The sequence below is a fragment of the Cnephaeus nilssonii genome (assembly GCF_951640355.1).
Source record: "Cnephaeus nilssonii genome assembly, chromosome: 1".
Lineage (NCBI taxonomy): Eukaryota > Metazoa > Chordata > Mammalia > Chiroptera > Vespertilionidae > Cnephaeus > Cnephaeus nilssonii.
Window position 1 is genome coordinate 1,621,855 of NC_137072.1, and position 20,409 is coordinate 1,642,263.

At 44.5% G+C, this 20,409-nt stretch overlaps 1 protein-coding gene across 5 annotated transcripts in view; it reads right to left on the reverse strand.

The window, feature by feature from the left end:
- The window catches only part of BBS4 (Bardet-Biedl syndrome 4), a 180,113-nt gene that overhangs the window by 58,647 nt on the left and 101,057 nt on the right, over nt 1-20,409 (reverse strand). For 3 of the 5 annotated variants that reach the window (XM_079789701.1, XM_079789700.1, XM_079789699.1), the window contains exons 7-12: nt 19,349-19,402; nt 14,067-14,194; nt 11,630-11,684; nt 10,657-10,725; nt 8,578-8,730; nt 8,321-8,492 (exon numbers count right to left, since the gene is read on the reverse strand). In XM_079789701.1, coding sequence (XP_079645827.1) covers nt 8,321-8,492; nt 8,578-8,730; nt 10,657-10,725; nt 11,630-11,684; nt 14,067-14,194; nt 19,349-19,402 — 631 coding nt within the window. Of the gene's footprint in view, nt 1-8,320; nt 8,493-8,577; nt 8,731-10,656; nt 10,726-11,629; nt 11,685-14,066; nt 14,195-14,334; nt 15,477-19,348; nt 19,403-20,409 lie in introns of those variants that run through there. The other 2 variants (XM_079789703.1, XM_079789702.1) reach the window with 2 other exon arrangements.

A 20,409-nucleotide genomic window follows, 5' to 3' on the forward strand; every position in this document is an offset into this window, starting at 1 on the left:
AAAATACCACATGATCTCACTCATTTATGGATAATAAAGGACATTATAAACTGATGAACAAAAAGATAGATACAGAGACAGTAAAGCATCAAACAGACTTTCAAATTACAGGGGGAAAGTTAGGGAGAGGTGGGGGAGATAAGAAATCAAACGAAGGACTTGTATGCATGCATATAAGCATAAACAATGGACGCAAAACTCTGGGGGGTGAGGGCATGTATGGGTGTGGGGTGGGGGGGGCAATGGTAAGATATGTACATATATAATACCTCAATAAAAAAATGTCAAAAAAATATATCGTGAATACATTTCTATTCAGTGCCTTGTGTGTTGTACCTGGTGTTTTGTATTTTGAACCTTTAAATCAACGCACAAGAGAGAGAGCTACGTAACCAGAAATCCTGAGAAGAGAAACCATGGGGAGACAAAGAAACAGCCCGCACATGAAAGAAAAGCAGGCACACCAGAAAAGGAAGTAAACAAAATAGAGGCAACAAACCTGTTAAAGAAAGAATTCAAAGAAATGGTCATAAGGTGGCTGAAAAGAATGGAAGACAAATTCGACAATATAAGTAAGAACCAAGAGGAAATGAAGAAGAACCAAGAAGAAATAAAAAAATGACATCACTGCTGTAAAGAACTCAATAGAAAGCATCAAGAGTAGACTAGAAGAAGCAGAGAACCGCATCAGTGAGCTGGAAGACAAGATGGAAAAAAATACCCAAGTAGAGCAACTTCTAGAAAAAAAAATTAAAAAGCAGGAGGAGAGCCTAAAGGAACTTAGGGAATACACAAAACAAAACAACATCCGCATAATAGGTGTTCCAGAAGGAAAGGTAACTGAGCAAGGAATAGAAAACCTGTTTGAAGAAATAATGACAGAAAACTTCCCTGATATAGGGAAGGAAAAAAACACACAAATCCAAGAAGCTCACAGAGTCCCAAGCAAAATGAACCCCAAAAGACCGACGCCAAGGCACATTATAATTAAACTGGCTAACAACGACAGAGTAAGAATCTTAAAAGCAGACAGAGAGACAGAAAGTTACATACAAAGAAACCCCCATCAGACTAGCAACTGAATTCTCAACAGAAACTCATCAGGCCAGAAGGGAATGGAATTAAATATACAAAGTCATGCAAAGGAAGGGTCTGAATCCAAGAATACTATACCCAGCAAGGCTATCAATCAAAATTGAAGGTGAAATCAGGAGCTTCGCAGACAAAAAAGGACTAAGGGAATCACCACCAAACCAGCAATGCAAGAAATGATAAAGGGTCTGCTGTAAAAAAAAGAAATAGGAAGCGAAGAAAGAACACAGGGGTAAGGAATAAAAATGGCGACAAATAAGTACCTATAAATAATAACTTTAAATGTAAATGGATTAAATGCCCAAATCAAAAGACATAGGGTAACGAATTGGATAAGAAAATAAGACCCATATATCTGCTGTCTACAAGAAACCCACCTCAGAAAAAAAGACGCATACAGACTGAGGGTGAAGGGATGGAAAAAGGTTTTCCAGGCGAATGGAAATGAAAAAAAAGCTGGGGTAGCAATACTTATTTCTGACAAATTAGATCTCAAAGTGAAGGACATAACAAGAGATAAGGAAGGCCACTTCATAATACTAAAGGGAGAAATCCAAAGAGAAGAAATAACTCTGGTAAACATATATGCACCCAATACAGGAGCACCCAAATACATTAAAAAAACTCCTGAAGGATATCAAGGGAGAGATTAACAGCAATAAAATCATAGTAGGAGACTTTAATACCGCACTATCACCATTGAACAAATCCTCTAAACAAAAAATCAGCAAAGAAACATCAATCCTAAATGATTCACTAGACCAGATGGAATTAATTGACATCTTCAGAACATTTCACCCCAAAACCACAGAATATACAATCTTCTCAGGTGCACATGAGTCATTTTCAAAGATAAATCATATGTTGGGACATAGGCAAAGTCTCGTCAAATTCAAGAAGATAGAAATCATGCCAAGCATCTTTTCAGACCACAGTGGCATAAAACTGGAAATCAACTACAATAAAAACAATCCAAAGAAATCAAACACATGGAGACTAAACCGCATGCTATTAAACAATGACTGGGTTACCAGAGAGATCAAGGAAGAAATAAAAAAACATCATGGCACCAAATGACAATGAAAACCCAACAATCCAAAATCTATGGGACACAGCGAAAGCATTCTTGAGAGGGAAGTTCATAGCTCTATAAGCCTACTGCAAAAACAAGAAACAATGGTAATAAATTACCCAACCCTACAACTCAAAGAGTTAGAAAAACAGTAACTAGAAAAGCCCAGTGTAAGCAGAAGGAAGGAAATAAAAAGATCAGAGCGGAGATCAACGACACAGAGACCAAAGAAACAATGCAAAAGAACAACAAAACCAAGAGCTGGTTCTTTCAAAGGATAAACGAGACTGATGAACCTCTAGCCAGGCTCACCAAGAAGCAAAGAGAGAGGACCCAAATAAACAAAATCAGAAATGAAAGAGGTGAAATAACAACAGACCCCGCCGAAATACAAAGGATTGTTAAAAAATACTATGAACAACTCTATTCCAACAACTGGACAACCTGGAGGAAATGGACAGATTCCTAAAAAAATATAACCTTCCAAAATTCAATCAGGAAGAATCTAAACAGCTCAATACGCCAATAACTATGGAAGAAATTGAAGCAGTCATCAAAAAGCTTCCGGCAAACAAAAGCCTGGGGCCAGACGGCTTCACAGGAGAGTTTTAACAAACATTCAAGGAAGAACTAAAACCTATCCTCCTCAGACTATTCCAAAAAATTCAAGAGGAAGGAATACTTCCAAGCTCCTTCTATGAAGCCAGCATCACCCTAATACCAAAACCAGATGAAGACAACACAATGAAGGAGAATTACAGACCAATATCCCTCATGAACATAGATGCCAAAATCCTCAACAAAATTCTAGCAAATCAGCTCCAGCAGTACATCAAAAAGATCATACACCATGACCAAGTAGGATTTATCCCAGGAATGCAAGGATGGTACAATATCCGCAAATCCATAAATGTGATACATCACATTAACAAATTGAGAGATAAAAATTACATAGTCATATCAATTGATGCAGAAAAAGCATTTGACAAAATCCAACACCCTTTCTTGATAAAAACTCTCAACAAGGTTGGAATAGAAGGATCATACCTCAACATAATAAAAGCTATATATGTTAAACTCACAGCAAACATCATACTCAATGGGCAAAAACTAAAAACATTTCCCCTAAGAACAGGAACAAGACAGGGATGCCCACTCTCGCCACTCTTGTTTGACATAGTACTGGAAGTATTAGCCATTGCAATTAGACAAGAAGAAGAAATAAAAGGCATCCAAATTGGAAAATAAGAAGTAAAGCTGTCCTTATTTGCAGATGACATGATATTGTACATAAAAAAAAACAAAATATTCCATCAAAAAACTAATAGACTTAATAAATGAATTCGGCAATGTAGTGGGATACAAAATTAACGCCAAGAAATCTATGGCCTTTCTATACACCAATAGTGAACTTACAGAAAGAGAGACTAAAAAAGCAATCCCATTTACCATCACAACAAAAAAATTAAGATATCTAGGAATAAACTTAACTCAGAAGGTAAAAGACCTATACGCAGAAAACTACAGGACACTGAAAAAAGAGATAGAGGAAGACGTAAACAGATGGAAGAACATACCACGTTCATGGATTGGTAGAATCAACATCATTAAAATTTACATACCACCCAAAGCAATATATAGATTCAATGCACTCCCCATTAAAATACCAATGGCATATTTCACAGACCTAGAAAAAACTCTCCAAAAATTCATCTGGAATAAAAAAAGAGCCCGAATAGCCACAGCAATCCTGAGAAATAAGAATAAAGTAGAAGGGTTCTCAATACCAGATTTCAAGCTGTATTACAAATCCACTGTTCTCAAAACAGCCTGGTACTGGCACAAGAACAGACATATAGCTCAATGGAATAGATAGAGAATCCAGGTATCGACCCAACCCACTATGCTCAATTAATATTTGACAAAGGAGGCATGAACATACAATGGAGTCCAGACAGTCTCTTCAATAAATGGTGTTGGGAAAATTGTACATACATGCAAAAAAACTGAAACTAGATCACCAACTTACACCATACACAAAAATAAACTCAAAATGGATACAGGACTTAAACATAAGATGGGAAAACATAAAAATACTAGAGGAATCCACAGGCAGCAAAATCTCAGACATATGCCGAAAGAACTTCTTCACTGATACTACCCCTAAGGCAATGGAAGCTAAAGAGAAAATAAACAAATTGGACTACATCAAAACAAAAAGGTTTTGCACAGCAAAAGAAACCATCAACAAAACAACAACAAAACCCACTGTATGGGAGAACATATTTGAAAATGTTATCACTGATAAAGGTTAAATCTCCAACATCTACAGTCAGCTTATGCAACTTAATAAAAGGAAGATAAATGATCCAATAAAAAAATGGGCAACGGACCTAAATAGAATATTTTCGAAAGAAGACAGAAGAAAGGCCAAGAGACACATGAAAACATGCTCAAAGTCACTAATTATCCGAGAAATGCAAATCAAAACGACAATGCGGTACCATCTCACACCTGTCAGAATGGCTATCATCATCAAATCAACAAACGACAAGTGTTGGCGAGAATGCGGAGAAAAAGGAACCCTCGTGCACTGCTGGTGGGAATGCAGACTGGTGCAGCCACTGTGGAGAACAGTATGGAGTTTCCTCAAAAAACTGAAAATGGAACTCCCATTTGACCCACTAATCCCACTCCTAGGAACATATCCTAAGAAACTAGAAACACCAATTAGAAAGGATATATGCACCCCTATGTCCATAGCAGCACAATTCACCATAGCTAAGATTTGGAAACAGCCTAGGTGCCCGTCAGCAGATGACTGGATCAGAAAACTGTGGTACATCTACACAATGGAATACTATGCTGCCATAAAAAAGAAGGAATTCTCATCATTTGCAGCAACCTGGATGGAATTGGAGAATATTATGCTAAGTGAAATAAGCCAGTCAATGAAAGAAAAATACCACATGATCTCACTCATTTATGGATAATAAAGAAAATTATAAGCTGTTGAACAAAAAGATAGATACAGAGACAGTAAAGCATCAAACAGACTGTCAAATTATTACAGCAGGAAGGTTAGGGAGAGGTGGGGGAGATAAGAGATCAACCGAAGGACTTGTATGCATGCATATAAGAAAGAATAACCAACGGATACAAAACACTGGGGGATGAGGGCATGTATGGGATTGGGGGGGGGGGCAATGGTAAGATATGTTCACATATAATACCTTAATAAAAAAATGAAGTAAAACAAAAAAAGAATCCTCACTGGCCCTCCATCACCCATAATCCTTTATCTTTAAAATTTGTTTAGCACCAGGACACTCTCACTTTTTAAACCAGTATTTTCTGGAAGCCTCAAGTATCTATACTAATACAAGGGTAATATGCAAACTGGTCGGAACACCGTCACAGTAACAACCGATCAGCAGGCTGTGTGCACAGAAGGCACAGGTGGGCGGGGACTTGCAGCGTTGGGGACATGATGGCAGCGGGGACGGGGCGGGGGAGGCAGGCCTGGTGGAGGGCGGCCTGTACGCCCCCACATGGCGGTGGTGGCTGTGAGCGCTCCCGATGGCCGCTGCCACTTGCCCAGAGGATCACAGATTCCTTCTGCCAAGCGGCAGCAGAGCCGCTCTGCTGGGAAACCTCTGCACCGGCAGCGAAGGCAGGTGAGCGAGGGACAGCCCGGCAGCGAAGGCAGGCGAGGGAAATTCCGAGCTCCACAGCTAAGAGCTCCCGGCCCAGCCCTGCCCCACCTTGGCCTCCAGCACCACAGGTCAGGGGTTCTGAGAAAGGCAGCTCCTTCCTGCGGCTCCTCAAACTCCCAGGCCGCCTCCATCACCCCTCAATGCCCCTCGGGTAAGGGTCGGGAATCGGTGGAGGCCTCCAGGTGTCCAGGCATCCAATGTAGGAAATTTCCTCTAGCAGCCGGACCCAGTGACCCAGCGCCAGAGGGATACCTGCACACCTGCAGCCAGGAGAACCCTGGAAGACGCGGTCTGCCCATCACTGGATGAGCGCACCCAATTGGTTAAGCATGGGGAAGCTCGCAGCCAATGGCCTCTGCTGCTTGCCCAGGGCCAGCTGAGGCTTCAGCAAGCCGCCGATGGCCGCTGCCGCTGCCGCTGCGAGGGCCCAAGGATCAGGCAATGAGGGCCGGGCAAGTCTCAGGCAAGCCACAGTGGCTGCGATGGCCGAGGCTCAGGCAGCCTCGCGGCTGGCAGTGGCAGCAGCAGAGGCGTGTGGGGACGTCGCCTTCCTCTGATCAGCCGGTCGCCTCCCGCAGAGGGAGCCCAGGGGGAGCGGGCCTAAGCCATCAGTAGGACATCTGGAAGGCCTGCCCACTCCATTTTCCCCCAACATGGACTCACTTCTACCAGACACTTAGGAGATCTAGGAATACAGCTGGGAAAATGGCCTCAAGGATAAAGTCTAATGTCCTTGCATTATATTCATGGCCCTCCATCATCTGACCCCAAACTATCTTTCATGACTCATCTCCCATTACATTTGATAGCACTATTGCCCACTAATGACAGGGTACAGCATGCAGTTTCATGGCTGCATGCCTTTGTTCACTGGCTCCTCAGTAATTCTGTGTGACTGAATTCCAGCTTAGCCTTCAGAACAGTGTGAAGGCCCTCTCTACTTTGAGATGTTAGAATTGCTGCTTGTGCCTTTCAGTGTGGCAATTTGTTTACATTTTGTTTACATTCCTATCCCCATTAGAACTAGGCTAGCTTTGTATTCAGGCAACCCCCAAATAACCAACACTCGATTTGTTTTTGCAACCTTTCTCTTATAAGAACTCCACAATAATGACTAAAAACAACACCTGAAGACCAAAGTCAATGAGAACTTGCAAACTGCTTTTGGACAGAGAAATATTCCCTAGAAAGAATATTTAGTCAATCTTTTGTATTACAGTAACTAACAATAAAACCAATAATAGTTAATTTTCATTGGTTACTTAATCATGCAATCCCCTCGTCAACCCTGTAAGATATATCTCTTGTACACTAAATGATATCTGGAACTTAGCTGGACTCAATATATACATATAAATAAACTAGAGGCCTGAGGCACGAAATTTGTGCAAGAGTAGGCCTTCCTTCCCCCGGCTGCCGATACCGGCTTCCCTCTGGCACCTGGGACCCATGTTTCCCTCTGTCCACTGGCACGCACCCAGGACCCAGACTTCCCTCCAGCCCTGGCTTCATCTGGAAGGACATTCGGAATGACGTCTGGAATGATGTCCGATCTAATTAGCATATTACCTATGCCTGTCCAGTGATCAGGGCCTATGTGGGTTGTCTCACCCATTCCCGATTGGGGCCGGGTCTACCAGCTGCTGGGTGGGGCCTGCCGGACAGGGGAGGGACTGCGGGAGGTTTGCCGGCCGGGGGTGAGGGACAGGGGGCATGTGGCTGGCTGTGGGAGGTTGGCTGTGGGAGCGCACTGACCACCAGGGGGCAGCTCCTGCATTGAGTGTCTGTCCCCTGGTGGTCAGTGCGTATCATAGTGACAGGTCAACCAGTCGTTCTGGTTGTTCGGTCGTAATGGTTGCTTAGGCTTTTATATACACTGAGTGGCCATATTATTATGATCTCTGAATGCATAATAATATGGCCACTCAGTATATATATATATTAGAGGCCCGGTGCATGAATTCGTGCATGGGTGGGGTCCAGCCAGCCTGGCCAGGGGGAGGGGACATGGGCGGTTGGCCGGCCTGCCTGCTGGTTGAACTCCTGGTCGAGGGGACAATTTGCATATTAGCCTTTTATTATATAGGATATACACTGAGTGGCCAGATTATTATGCACTCAGAGATCATAATAATCTGGCCACTCAGTGTATATATAGATAGTCAAGGCAAGGGAAAACATTTGGTAAAAGATAAACTAGGGGTGATCTTGATTTAACCTGTTGGTCTCTGAGTGAAATTGCCCCAAGTTAGAAACAACCAAATGCTTTGTCATTATTTTCTTCATTGTTTTTCAAGCTCTAGCATAATAATCCAGATTCCTATGGGACCTGCAAGGGCATGGCTTCTACAGTACATTTAGCCACTGGCCTCCAATGATTCTAATTCATTTTCCCCTTATTACAGACTGTGGAGACAGTTTCCACACAATAGTCTCTTACCAGCCAAGAGCATGTACAGTTCCCCCATCTTTGGCTGGAAGTTGATGGCTGCACTGAGAAAATGGAAAGCTGATGCATACTGCTGCATGGTCAAGTGAACAAGGCCCAGATTATAGAGAATCTTCCAATCAAAGGGTGCCAAATAGTTGGCTCGTTTCAGGCAGCTGATAGCCTGCAAGAGAGAGGGGCACTTGATGAAGGTGGGGCAAGCTGGGCAGACCCAATAGCACAAACAAGGAAGGTGAGGAGACACTCACTGCTACATATTTCTTCTTGCCAAAGAAACACATTCCAATGTTATTCCAAAGTGGAGGACTTTCTGGCACAGCAGAAGCTACAACTCTGTATTTGGTGAGGGCAACATCAAAGTCTCCATGGGTCTGCATCATGCTGCCTGCTGCCAAGATGGCCTGAAAACACAGGACATGGGAAGTTGATAATCCAGTCATTCCCAAAAAGGCTGTAGCAGTGAAGGAGCCTTCCTGGGTGTAGATAATGCACAGCGTGACTGAAAAACTTCCAGAGACATATAAAATATATTCAAGCTATTGGGACAAATGCTCATGAGAAATCCCTGCACCCCACACTCTGGCTCTCTTTGGCACAGTACAGAAAAAGAAAGATAAAAATGTCACTGACTTTCCCCAGCTCATTTGTTTCCTACTTCTAACTAGAGAAGGCAATATTTCTGAGCATACTACCTTTAATCTGTTCCTTGTAGGCCCTACTTGATACATTAAGTGCTACTCCAATACTCCTTTCTTTGCTACTTAAAGTATAGTTCCTTCTGCCACAGCACAAAGGTGACACAGCTTTAGGCTTCATCAGTCCAGGGTTCAGGCGGGGAGCTGATGGAGTCAGGATAATGTGACTCTGAGATAGGACTGAGTCTGTATCCTTCACAGCCTGTTTTGCTGCATCTCCCTCAATGACATTCATCCACTTAATGATCTTCTCACCCCTAAAGACATATCTGGACAAGGTTGTAATTGAAAATTCATTAAGAAACTAGAAATCATTTCACCAGAAGTATTTTTATAGTTGTGGAGGCTTTGCTAATTTCATAAATACATAAAACTTGACAAGCACTATAATTTTGCTTTCTGCATAAGTTACAGGTCTGTTATAACAAACTAGTAGCCCGTTTGCACGAAGATTCGTGCAATAGACCTTCATTCACCTGGCTGCCTGCACCAGTTTTCTGCCGGCACCAGGGACCCAGGCCTTGGCTGTGGCCACCGCCTTCTGCCTTTTTCAGGGTCGGGGCTTGGCCCCAGGCGGTGGCCTTGGGCTCGGGGGCACTCAACATCCTTGCTAAGGATCGCAGGAGCCGACCCCCAGTGGTTTCCTGCGATCCGTGCAGGCTGCCCACTGGTGCCCAAGGCCGGGAAAGCCTCCGCCCCAGGCTTTCCTGGCCTTGGGCTCGCCGCACCCAGCGTCCCTGCTACCGATCACAGGAGCCGACCCCCAGTGGTTTCCTGCGATCGGTGCAGGCTCCCCGCTGGTGCCCAAGGCCCGGAAAGCCTCGGCCCCTGGGACCCCCGGGAGCGGCGGGAGGGGCTGGGCCACGCCCCCCCAGGTGGCCAATCGACCCCCGGGACCCCCGGGAGGGGCGGGAGGGTCGGGAGGGGCCTGGCCACGCCCCCCCAGGTGGCCGATCGACCCCCGGAACTCCCGGGAGGGGCGGGAGGGGCAGGAGGACCCCGGCCACGTCCCCCGGGGTGCCGAAAGCCCCAGGAACCCCGGGGAGCGGCGGCATGGGCCCGGCCACGCCCCCCCGGGGTGCCGATGGCCCAGGCACCCCCGGGAGCGGCGGCATGGGTCCGGCCACGTCCCCCGGGGTGCCGATCGCCCCAGGCACCCAGGGGAGCTGCGGCATGGGCCTGGCCACGCCCCCCGGGGTGCCTATCGCCCCAGGCACCCCCCGAGCGGCAGCATGGGCCCGGCCACGCCCCCCAGGGTGCCGATCGCCCCAGGCACCCCCCGGAGCGGCGGCATGGGCCCGGCCACTGGGCACCGCCATCTTGATCTTCTCAACGGTGGATATGCCACCCGGAGTCCTGCCCCCAGCCTCCTGCCGGCCCAATCGTGGGCATAGCGGAGGTGCGGTCAATTTGCATGTTTCTCTATTATAAGGTAAGATGTGCTCTTTTGGAAAATAACAAGCAGAACACCAACACCTAACAATATTTTCAAATGAGAAGACCCATGTTTATTAATAATTTTTCTAAGAAAAAAGGTAATTTCTCAGGTATTCAAAATGCTTTCAAGGGCCAGATCACCTCTAGAAGTGGGCCATCTATGTGAAGGCTCTGGGGTTTGACAGCCTGCAGTACCTTGTAGTTGACAGGGTCATAAGTTAGAGCATTTCCGAGGTGTTCAAATGCCTTCTGGTAAATGCCAACCTTGGAGAAAAAGCAAACCAGAGAATTGTATCAGCGAGGAGATAGCAGTTCAGGAGTCTGGCCAATTACACCCTGACTTTTCTGAGTTCTCTTCACAAAACAGAGCTACAGATACCAGATAGAAAAAAGAAAACTAAAAATCCCCACATTTGTCCCTTGATAAATAGATCAAAGTATCTATTTGCCAGGAATTATCTCTGCCATAATATGCTCCACACTAATGTCTCTTGGCAGGAAATGGGCTGGTTAGCCTCATCTCCCCTGGGGTCAACCTCCCAAGCCAAAGCCAGGAAGGCTCAGGGGTAAACTCCTAATTCCTTTTAAAGAAAAATGAAACAAACAGAAAGGCTACCAAAGAGGCAGAACTGGAGGCAGGATCAGCTGAGCAGTGAACTTTGGGAGTTGATGGGGAAATGGGGCGAGTAGAGGTCCCTCCAGGACCCCTGGGCCCAGTTCTCAGGCTGATAAGTGATTGAGCTAAAAGAATTTCATTCACACTCAGGAAGGAGATAGACTTCTTATTCTAGACAATGTTTTGCCTCTTCTTTTCTATAGGACCTGGCTGGGAAAACGGAACAACAGAAATGGCCTTAGCTCCAAAGCCCTGATAGTGCTGACCTGTATCTGTCTCTCTCCCCACAACAAAATGACATCCTTATGACCAGTTATTTCTCATATATGCGCTTTCCTTTAAAAATTATAATTGCAGCTTTTATTTGAATGGAGAAAATTAATTCCTTTAACAGATAAAGAATATAATAATGCAGAGAGTAAGGTTGGTGTGCTTCATATGAACTTTAGTAAAATGTGCTAAAATAAAATCAAAATGCAGGGAAACCACAATACACATAATCCAAAAGTATTTCTAACATCAATGCATGAATGAGTAAAGAGTTCTCCTTACCTGTAAGTAGAGTAATCCTAAAGTTGTAAGAAGTTCTGTATTTTCTGGTGAGAACCTGCAACACAGAGATCAACACAGAGATGCTCAAAAGGAAACAAGATGTGAATGAGATACTGAGGCACATGCACAGTAACATGCCCTCATGCAACATCTGAAAGACAGTGTGTGTCCCACTCTCCCTGAAAATTCCCTAGGACGATTTGGGAAATTGCCCTCAATAGTGTGTCATCTCAACCCTGGCTACAGGGAGGATTGCTCAACAAGAAAGAAATAGGACTTAGAATCCAGACTCTTTTTCAGGACCATTTCTTAGAGTCCAAGTCCTAAGACAAAACCTATTGAATATTTTATGTGACTGTCTTCATTATACTGACAGAATTAAAGAATAATTCTTTATACACCAAGCCAGTATGGAACATACATAACTTTAGCCAGTTTCCTTCTGGTGGGATTTCTTTTTTTCTTTTCTTTTTTTCCCTGTTCTCACTGCATGCACAATGGCAACCTGTATAATTTTCTGTGTAATTTAGGATCCTAAGGGCCCTAATGCTCTGCTCTCCACATTAAACAAAAGGCCATGGTAAACAGCCACACTAAACAAAAAAAGGAAGACATACCAACTCTGGGAAAGAATTAGCCATTGACTTAGGTAAAAGATTATCTGCTTTCCCAATCCCTCACTAATATTTGTCTTTGTTACAAAACCAAAGCTACACTGAGCTAAGATGATCTGACTACAGGATCATCAAACAGTACCAACAGTAAAAATGCCAAAGATGAGGAACAGTGTTGCATGCTTCTAAGCAATGAGGTAGGGCGCTGGTTACCTATCAGGAGACCAGAATCAGAGGGGCCAAAACCCCAGCCAGGGAGACCTGAGCTGGCCAGACAAAGCTCACTCAGTTCACTGAGTATTTGCCCTTCACTCTGCCATAATAAATATCCATTTCATCACCTCCCTCCCCCAAACTAACTTCCATGACTCTGGCAGCACCCCTCCCCCACCAGAACTGCCATCTCCCAGCTGTGGATCGCCACACTCTCAGTAAGGCTCCAATGCTCAGCTGTCCTCTTGGGAACTCTTGTGACTTAAGTCCTTGACCAACCACGGAAAGAATGTCACCCTTCAGATTTATGTGAACTCATCTTCTAGAAGCCAGGGGTCACAAATGAAGGCTTCCAGCAGCCCCACAGAAGCTTAGCATATGCTATGTGGGCTCCTTCCTACTTGTCCACATAAACATAGCCTCTTGATGACAAAAGTCTCTTGTAACTTCACTAACCAAGGGATATTTCTATCTTTTTAGGCACAAAATGTGACTGAAGAAAATTCAGAAAGCTGTGTTATGACTGACAGAACCAGAAAAGTTACTACATCATTACTATGGTAGAAGACAAAGTTAATTAACATATTAATTTAACAAATTAAGTTTAGTTCATAGTCTAATTATCACGAATACTAGACTCTGTGACCAGGCATTCTATTAAATGACCAAACAAACGAGACATTAAAGCATCATGGCAACAGCTATCCCATTTAAAACAAGGCAAAACCCTATACAGAAAAGGCAAGATAACGTGTGTCTAGAGAGAAAACATGGAACACCATCCTGGGAAAGCCAGTCAGTTCCATCATCAATAGGAGGTTTAAAAAAATAATATTAAAAAAAAACCAAGATATTGGTCTCATGCTAATAAGACCCTTCTCCCAAGCATGTGTGCCCACTTCCCTTACAGCTGGATGTGGCCACCTCATTAATTTTGAACCATGGAACGCAAGCGTGAAGAGGTGTGCAACTTCTGGGTCACTTAAAACACTACAAGCTTTTTATTCAGTAGTTTCTGGTACCACCACCCCCCACCACAGCCCGGAACATGGAGGTTATAGTAACTCAGCTTCAACCATGCAGATGAAGACAACAACCTAAGCAATGGTGAGTCAATAAGAAAGGAACCTGGGTCCCTGATTGACCTTGCAGAGCACAGCTGCCCACCTAGGCTAAACCAGCCATACTAATAGGTGAGAAAGAAATACAAATCTTCCTTATTTAGGCCATTGGAATCTCTTAACCTTAGCATAACATTTACTCTAATTCATCTAATTCATACAACTAGTTATCAGTCATATATATTCTCTCGTAGGCTTGAGAATTCATATATCTACTCCCTTTTTTTTTTTTTTTAAGTTTTTCCTTGCTCTAAAGCTGGGCAGTTGGGGGACCTTTTTTCTGCCAAGGGCCATTTAGATATTTATAAGATCATTCGTGGGCCATACAAAATTATCAATTTAAAAATTATCCTGCTATATTTGGTCAAACACTTAATTAACTCACCACTAATGCCTTGGCAGGGCCAGATCAAATGATTTCATGGGCCTCATAAGGCCCATAGGCCAGATGTTCCCCACCCCTGCTCTAACGGAAACAGGTACACTTACTCCACAGCTTTCTTGTAGATTTCGATGGCCTTGTCCAATTCTCCCGCCAGCAAGTGAATCTTCCCCAGCATTATGTAAGTCAGATCATGCCTATTAAGATGTAGGGCATGGTGCAATTGGTCTTGTGCCTAATAAGATTGATGAAGAGAATGAAATCACTACCATGAAAGGACAATGGCTTTGTATGTATAAAGCAAAAACAAAGCTCCTGCTATACTAATGTAGGAACATCCCATTTCAGCCAATAATCAATAATAACAACACATACCAAAACTGTACTTGCTGACAGGACAGCTGGAAACATGGAGTATCTGCCTCTGGAGCCATTTGGAAGAATTTTTACAAGACGACTAACTTTTTTTAATATTTTCTGCTTCTTTTCTCTCTCTCTCTCTTTTTTAATCTTCACCCGAGGATATTTTTTCCATTGATTTTCAAACAGAGTGTGAAGGGAGGAAGGGGGTAGGGGAAACGGAGAGAGAAACATTGACTGGAAAGACAAACATCGATTATCCCGCATGCACCCCAACTGTGGCCGGGGATCAAACCTGCAATCAAGGTACTTGCCCTTGACAGGGAATCAAAGTCACAACCCTTCGGTCCACGGGCTGATGCTCCAACCACTGAGCCAAACCAGCCAGTGCTGTTTTCTGCTTCTTAATAATCATACCCATGACTTATACAAGTCAAAAAGGGACATCATAGTACAGTATACAGCACTATCCAGCTGCACCAGTGGCCAACTGCACAACCTTCCCCAGAGGGGACTTCATTTTCCTCACCAATATTTTGATAAATAAATGAATGGTGTTCTCATTTATTCACTCAATATGTACTCACTGAGTACCTGTTGTTCTAGGTCAGTGATGGCGAACCTATGACACACGTGTCAGCACTGACACGCGTAGCCATTTCTGATGACACGCGGCCGCATGCCGAGGATGAAACATTTGCTGCTCCTGAGGATGAAACATTTGCGACTAGAGTCTTGGAGTTAGTTTTTTCCTCAAAGTGACACACTATCCGAGTTATGCTCAGTTTTTTGGCAAAGTTTGACACATCAAGCTCAAAAGGTTGCCCATCACTGTTCTAGGTGCTAGATATATTAGAGCTAACAAAACAAACTCCCTGCTCTGGAAAAGCTTATATCCTTCCTAGTTGATGGTCAAAAGGGCTTTTTTTAGTGATTCACTGATTCAACAAGTATTTACATAAATGTCAAGTATTGTATTTGCTCTGTTAGCTTTACAGTAAAATTTAAATATAATCTTCTTTTCCTTTACAGATCTGACCAAAGACCAACCTGCCTCTCCTTGCCTCAGAATAATCCTATTAATAGAAATGTACTTGCTTGGAATAGCCTCTGAGAGAAAAATCTCCTAACCAAGTATATAACACTGTAGATCTGCCCAGTGGACAGGGGGCCCATTAGATATATATATATTTTTTACTTATACATATCCTATCTAATAAAGAGGAAATATGCTAATTGACCCTCACGCCATTGCAAAGATGGTGGTGCCCACAGCCAATAAGGAGGGAATATGCTAATTGACTGTCCCACCCTCAAATATGGCAGCACCCACAGCCAATAAGGAGGGAATATGCTAATTGACTGCCCCACCGTCAAATATGGTGGCGCCCATAGCCAATAAGAAGGGAATATGTTAATTGACTGCCATGCCCTCAAAGATGGCAGCGCCCACAGCCACAAGATGGTGGCGCCCAGTCCCCTCAGCCCCCCAGCCCCCCAGGGTCACCTGAGGCGCAGGCAAGCCTCGGATGGTGGCTGCCCAGCCTCCCAGGGCCACCTGAGGCTCAGGTAACCAGGTCCAGCTGAGGCTTTTGCTGCCAACAGTGGCAGCAGCAGAGGTGTGATGGGCCATTGCCGTCCCCTGATTGCTGGGTCGCCTCCCACGCCTGAGGGCTCCCGGACTGTGAGAGGGGGCAGGCCAGGCTGAGGAACCACCCTTCAGTGCATGAATTTTCATGCACCGGGCCTCTAGTCCTACCTAATAATATACAAATATGCAAATTGACCATACCTCTGACACACCCACAAGCCAGCCCACCATTCAATCAGAGTGAGTATGCAAATTAACCCAACCAAAATGGATACAGCCACAGAGAGCAAGGTTTCCTAGGTGACAGAGGAAGCCAAGCTTTCCACCTGCCCTTGCCAGGCCTAAGCCTCCACTCAAGCTACAAAGTTTCAATTATAGAAGGTAAACAAATTCAAACAGAAATGGTGGCAGAATGGAGCTTGAGAGAGCAGGCCAGGGTTGCCCCCGGCAACAGGGGAAGCAAAGCTTTCTGCACACCCTGGCCGGGCTCACCCGCTTAAGGCTACAAAGTTTCAATTATAACCCCAACAGAAATGGCTGCCGGCCGCGGAGGGAGCCCCAGGCTTGGCTCCGCTCCAGGCTACAAAGTTTCAATTGTAGAAGGAAAATAAATTCCAGATACCAGGGCCTCCACTTGGGTTGCCAGGGGACGTGGCCGGCCTGAAAACCACCTCAGGCCCCTCGCTAAGGCCGCCCCATGCCCCAAGGGAACCCCACCCTGATCAGGGACACCCTTCAGGGCAAACCAGCTGGCCCCCACCCCTGTACCAGGCCTCTATCCTATCTAATAAAAGAGTAATATGCAGATTGATCATCACTGCAACACACAATATAGCTGCCCCCATGTGGTCAAAGATCCTGCCCCCATGTGGACACAATATGGCCACCACAAGATGGCCAGCAGGAGAAGGCAGTTGGGAGGCACCCAGCCTGCAAGGGAGGGCAGTTGGAGGTGATCAACCCTGCAGGAGAGGACAGTTAGGGGTGACCAGGCTGGCAGAGGAGGGAAGTTGGGGGCAAACAGGCTGGCAGCGGAGTGGTTAGGGGGTGATCAGGCTGGCAGGCAGAAGCGGTTAGGGGCAATCAGGAAGGCAGGCAGGCAAGCAGTTGGGAGCCAGCAGTCCTGGATTGTGAGAGGGATGTCTGACTGCCCACCGGGATTCGGCCTAAACGGGCAGTCGGACATCCCTCGAGGGGTCCCAGATTGGAGAGGGTACAGGCTGGGCTGAGGGACAACCCCCTCCATGCACGAATTTCGTGCACCGAGCCTCTAGTTATTATATATTTCACAAGAGTAAAAGTTACTCTCACACCTCAACTGCTGATGTACAGATATTTTTTCACACTCCTGAGGGATAGATTAAATGTTGTCAAATGGATATTAACCAACTGAGATTCTTAGTCCTGTCAGCACTACAGAAAGGAGAATAAAACTTCATAATCACTAAGTGGAAGTTTTATGAAGGGAACTCTATGCAACCCACTATCATTAACTTTCAGAGCTCTCAATAATTTAATCTATCCCTCAGTTAAGATATATACATTTTTTTCTTATATTTGAGTACCAAGGTACTTGGTACTTATCCTACCTAATGAAAGGGTAATATGCAAATTGACCGCAACTTTGCTACGCCTAAGCCATGCCCAATCAGGGCAAGTATGCAAATAAACCCAACCAAGATGGCTACAGCCACAGAGAGCAAGGTTTCCCAGGCAATAGAGGAAGCCAAGCTTTCCGCCTGCCCTTGCTAGGCCTAAGCCTGCACTCAAGCTACAAAGTTTCAATTATAGAAGGTAAACAAATCTTAAAAGAAATGGCGGCAGCCAAGGAGCTGGAGAGAGCAGGCCAGGGTTGCCCCCGGCAATGGAGAAAGCAAAGCTTTCTGCACACCCTGGCCAGGCCCAGGCCTCCGCTTAAGGCTACAAAGTTTCAATTATAGAAGATGAATTACCCCAACAGAAATGGCTGCTGGCCACAGAGTGAGCAGGAGGCTTGGCTCCGCTCCAGGCTACAAAGTTTCAATTATAGAAGGTAAATTCCAGATACCAAGGCCTCCTCTTGGGTCGCCAGGGGGCGTGTCTGGCCTGCAAACCACCACAGGCCCCTTGCTCAGGCCGCCCCACGCCCCAAGGGAACCCCCATCCTGAACTGGAACACCCTTCAGGGCAAACCAGCTGGCCCCCACCCCTGCACCAGGCCTCTATCCTATCTAATAAAAGAGTAATATGCAGATTGACCCACACACAATATGGATGCCCCCATGTGGACACAAGATGGCCACCACAAGATGGCCAGCAGGGGAGGGCAGTTGGGAGGGAACAGGCCTGCAAGGGAGGGAAGTTGGAAGTGATCAACCCTGCAGGGGAGGGCAGTTAGGGGTGACCAGGCCAGCAGAGGAGGGAAATTGGGGGCAAACAGGCTGGCAGGGGAGCAGTTAGGCATCAATCAGGCTGGCAGCGGAGTGGTTAGGGGGTGATCAGGCTGGCAGGCAGAAGTGGTTGGGGCAATCAGGAAGGCAGGCAGGTGAGCAGTTGGGAGCCAGCAGTCCTGGATTGTGAGAGAGATCCCAGATTGGAGAGGGTACAGGCTGGGCTGAGGGACACCCCCCCTCTCCGTGCACGAATTTCGTGCAAAGGGTCTCTAGTTTGATATAAGAGCCTTAGAGCCTGCAGCTTAATCACAATGAGATATAAATTCTCACATAGAAAATAACCTTAGAAACTGAAACTCAGAAATCAGATCCACGTGTAACTTAAAATTCATCTCCAATGACCTTAAAAACTAAAATTAGTTGCTATCAGAGCATAAGAGAGTTCCCATGGTCATGATTACACTTTTAAGACTTAAAGGTCCACTTTTGTTGTTGTTATTAATCCTCACATGAGGACATTTTTCCATTGATTTTTCAGAGAGTGGAAGGGAGGAAAAGAAAGAAACATCAATGTGAAAGTGATACATCGATTGGTTGCCTCCCACATACACCCTGACCAGAGCCAGGGATCGAGCCTGCAACTGAGGTATGTCCCCTTGACAGGAATTGAACCCGGGACCCTTCAGTCTTCAGGCTGATGTTCTATCCACTGAGCCAAACCAGCTAGGGCAATGGTCCACTTTTTGATACCTAAGTTTTACTGAACATTTGTTTCTATACTGGAAAATTAATCTGGGGTAGAGAAAAAGAAGAGAGAAAAAAGGCAATTAGATGATCATTGCCTCATAGTATTTCTAGAATTTCTCATTTTCTTGTTAAAAGCAGGAAAAAAAGATGGATAACAGCAAGTGAAAAGAAAAATGGGAATAGGTGTATATGGCACTTTCAAATGTTTACTTCCAACAATCTCTGCAAGCACTAGGAATAATACAAGATGAGCAATGGCAGCTCTGTAACAAGTGTACCCTCAGTGAAATCACCAGCCACCACTATTTCTATAAATTACCTTGTTGAACTGTTTCAGATAAATGTAGCAAACTCCTAGGTTATGATAGATCTCCTACACACAAAAGAAAACAGCTTAGGTGTAAATTCCACAGTACATATTAGAGTGAAACAACAGTCATCTAGAGATTGTTATTGTTCAGCAAAGTTTAAACTTTAAAATATGCATTACAGTTTTTTACTAGATTTCATACTCAAATATATTTAATTCTAAAACGATGGGTTCCTTAATATAAAAATCCCCCACAGATTATAAGACATAAAAGCAGGACAAACAGATCATCAACTCCATTTGTGCCCTCTTCTCCGAAGAGACTACCCACCACTCCTGCCCCACCCTAAGGAGATACATATACATATATGTGTTAATCGGATTCCTTTTCCTAGGAATCTAGTAATTCACTAGGTGATGTGGACTTTGAGACTGATAGCACCATATGGAGGGCATGGAATATATGTATTTGAAGTCAAATGGAATATATGTATTTGAAGTCAATCTGCAAATGCAGACAGCAGAGGTCAGTAAACTACGGTCCACAAACCAAATCCATCTCTGCCTTATTTTGTAAATAAAGTTTTATTGGTATTGTCCATGATTTTTTTACACTAGAACTTCAGAATTCAGTAGTTGTCACAGAGGCTATATGAAGCCACAAAGCTTAAAATATGTACTAACTGGCCCTTTAAAACATAAAACATTGCCAACTGCTGATCTACAAAAAGAAAAAAGAAAACAGAAATGAAGAGTAGCTACCTTGGTGCTGACAGCTTTCCAGTTCTAGTTCATTGCAAGACCAACCTGTATTTCCTGACCTTGAGCTCTATAGAATCTCTTTAATTCCCTTTATTAAGTCTCCCTGTATAGAATCTCTTTAATTCCCTTTATTAAGTCTCCCTTTATTTAGAGAAAGAAGAGCATTTCTAGAGAGGAAAGCTGGATTATCAACAGGAATCAGATTAATGGCGAACTGCTTAACAGCAACACTCCCTGCCAGAAAACCACGCAGCAATATCTGCTAAGTTATGCGGAAACATAGTTTTTGATCTTTTCTAACTGAATCA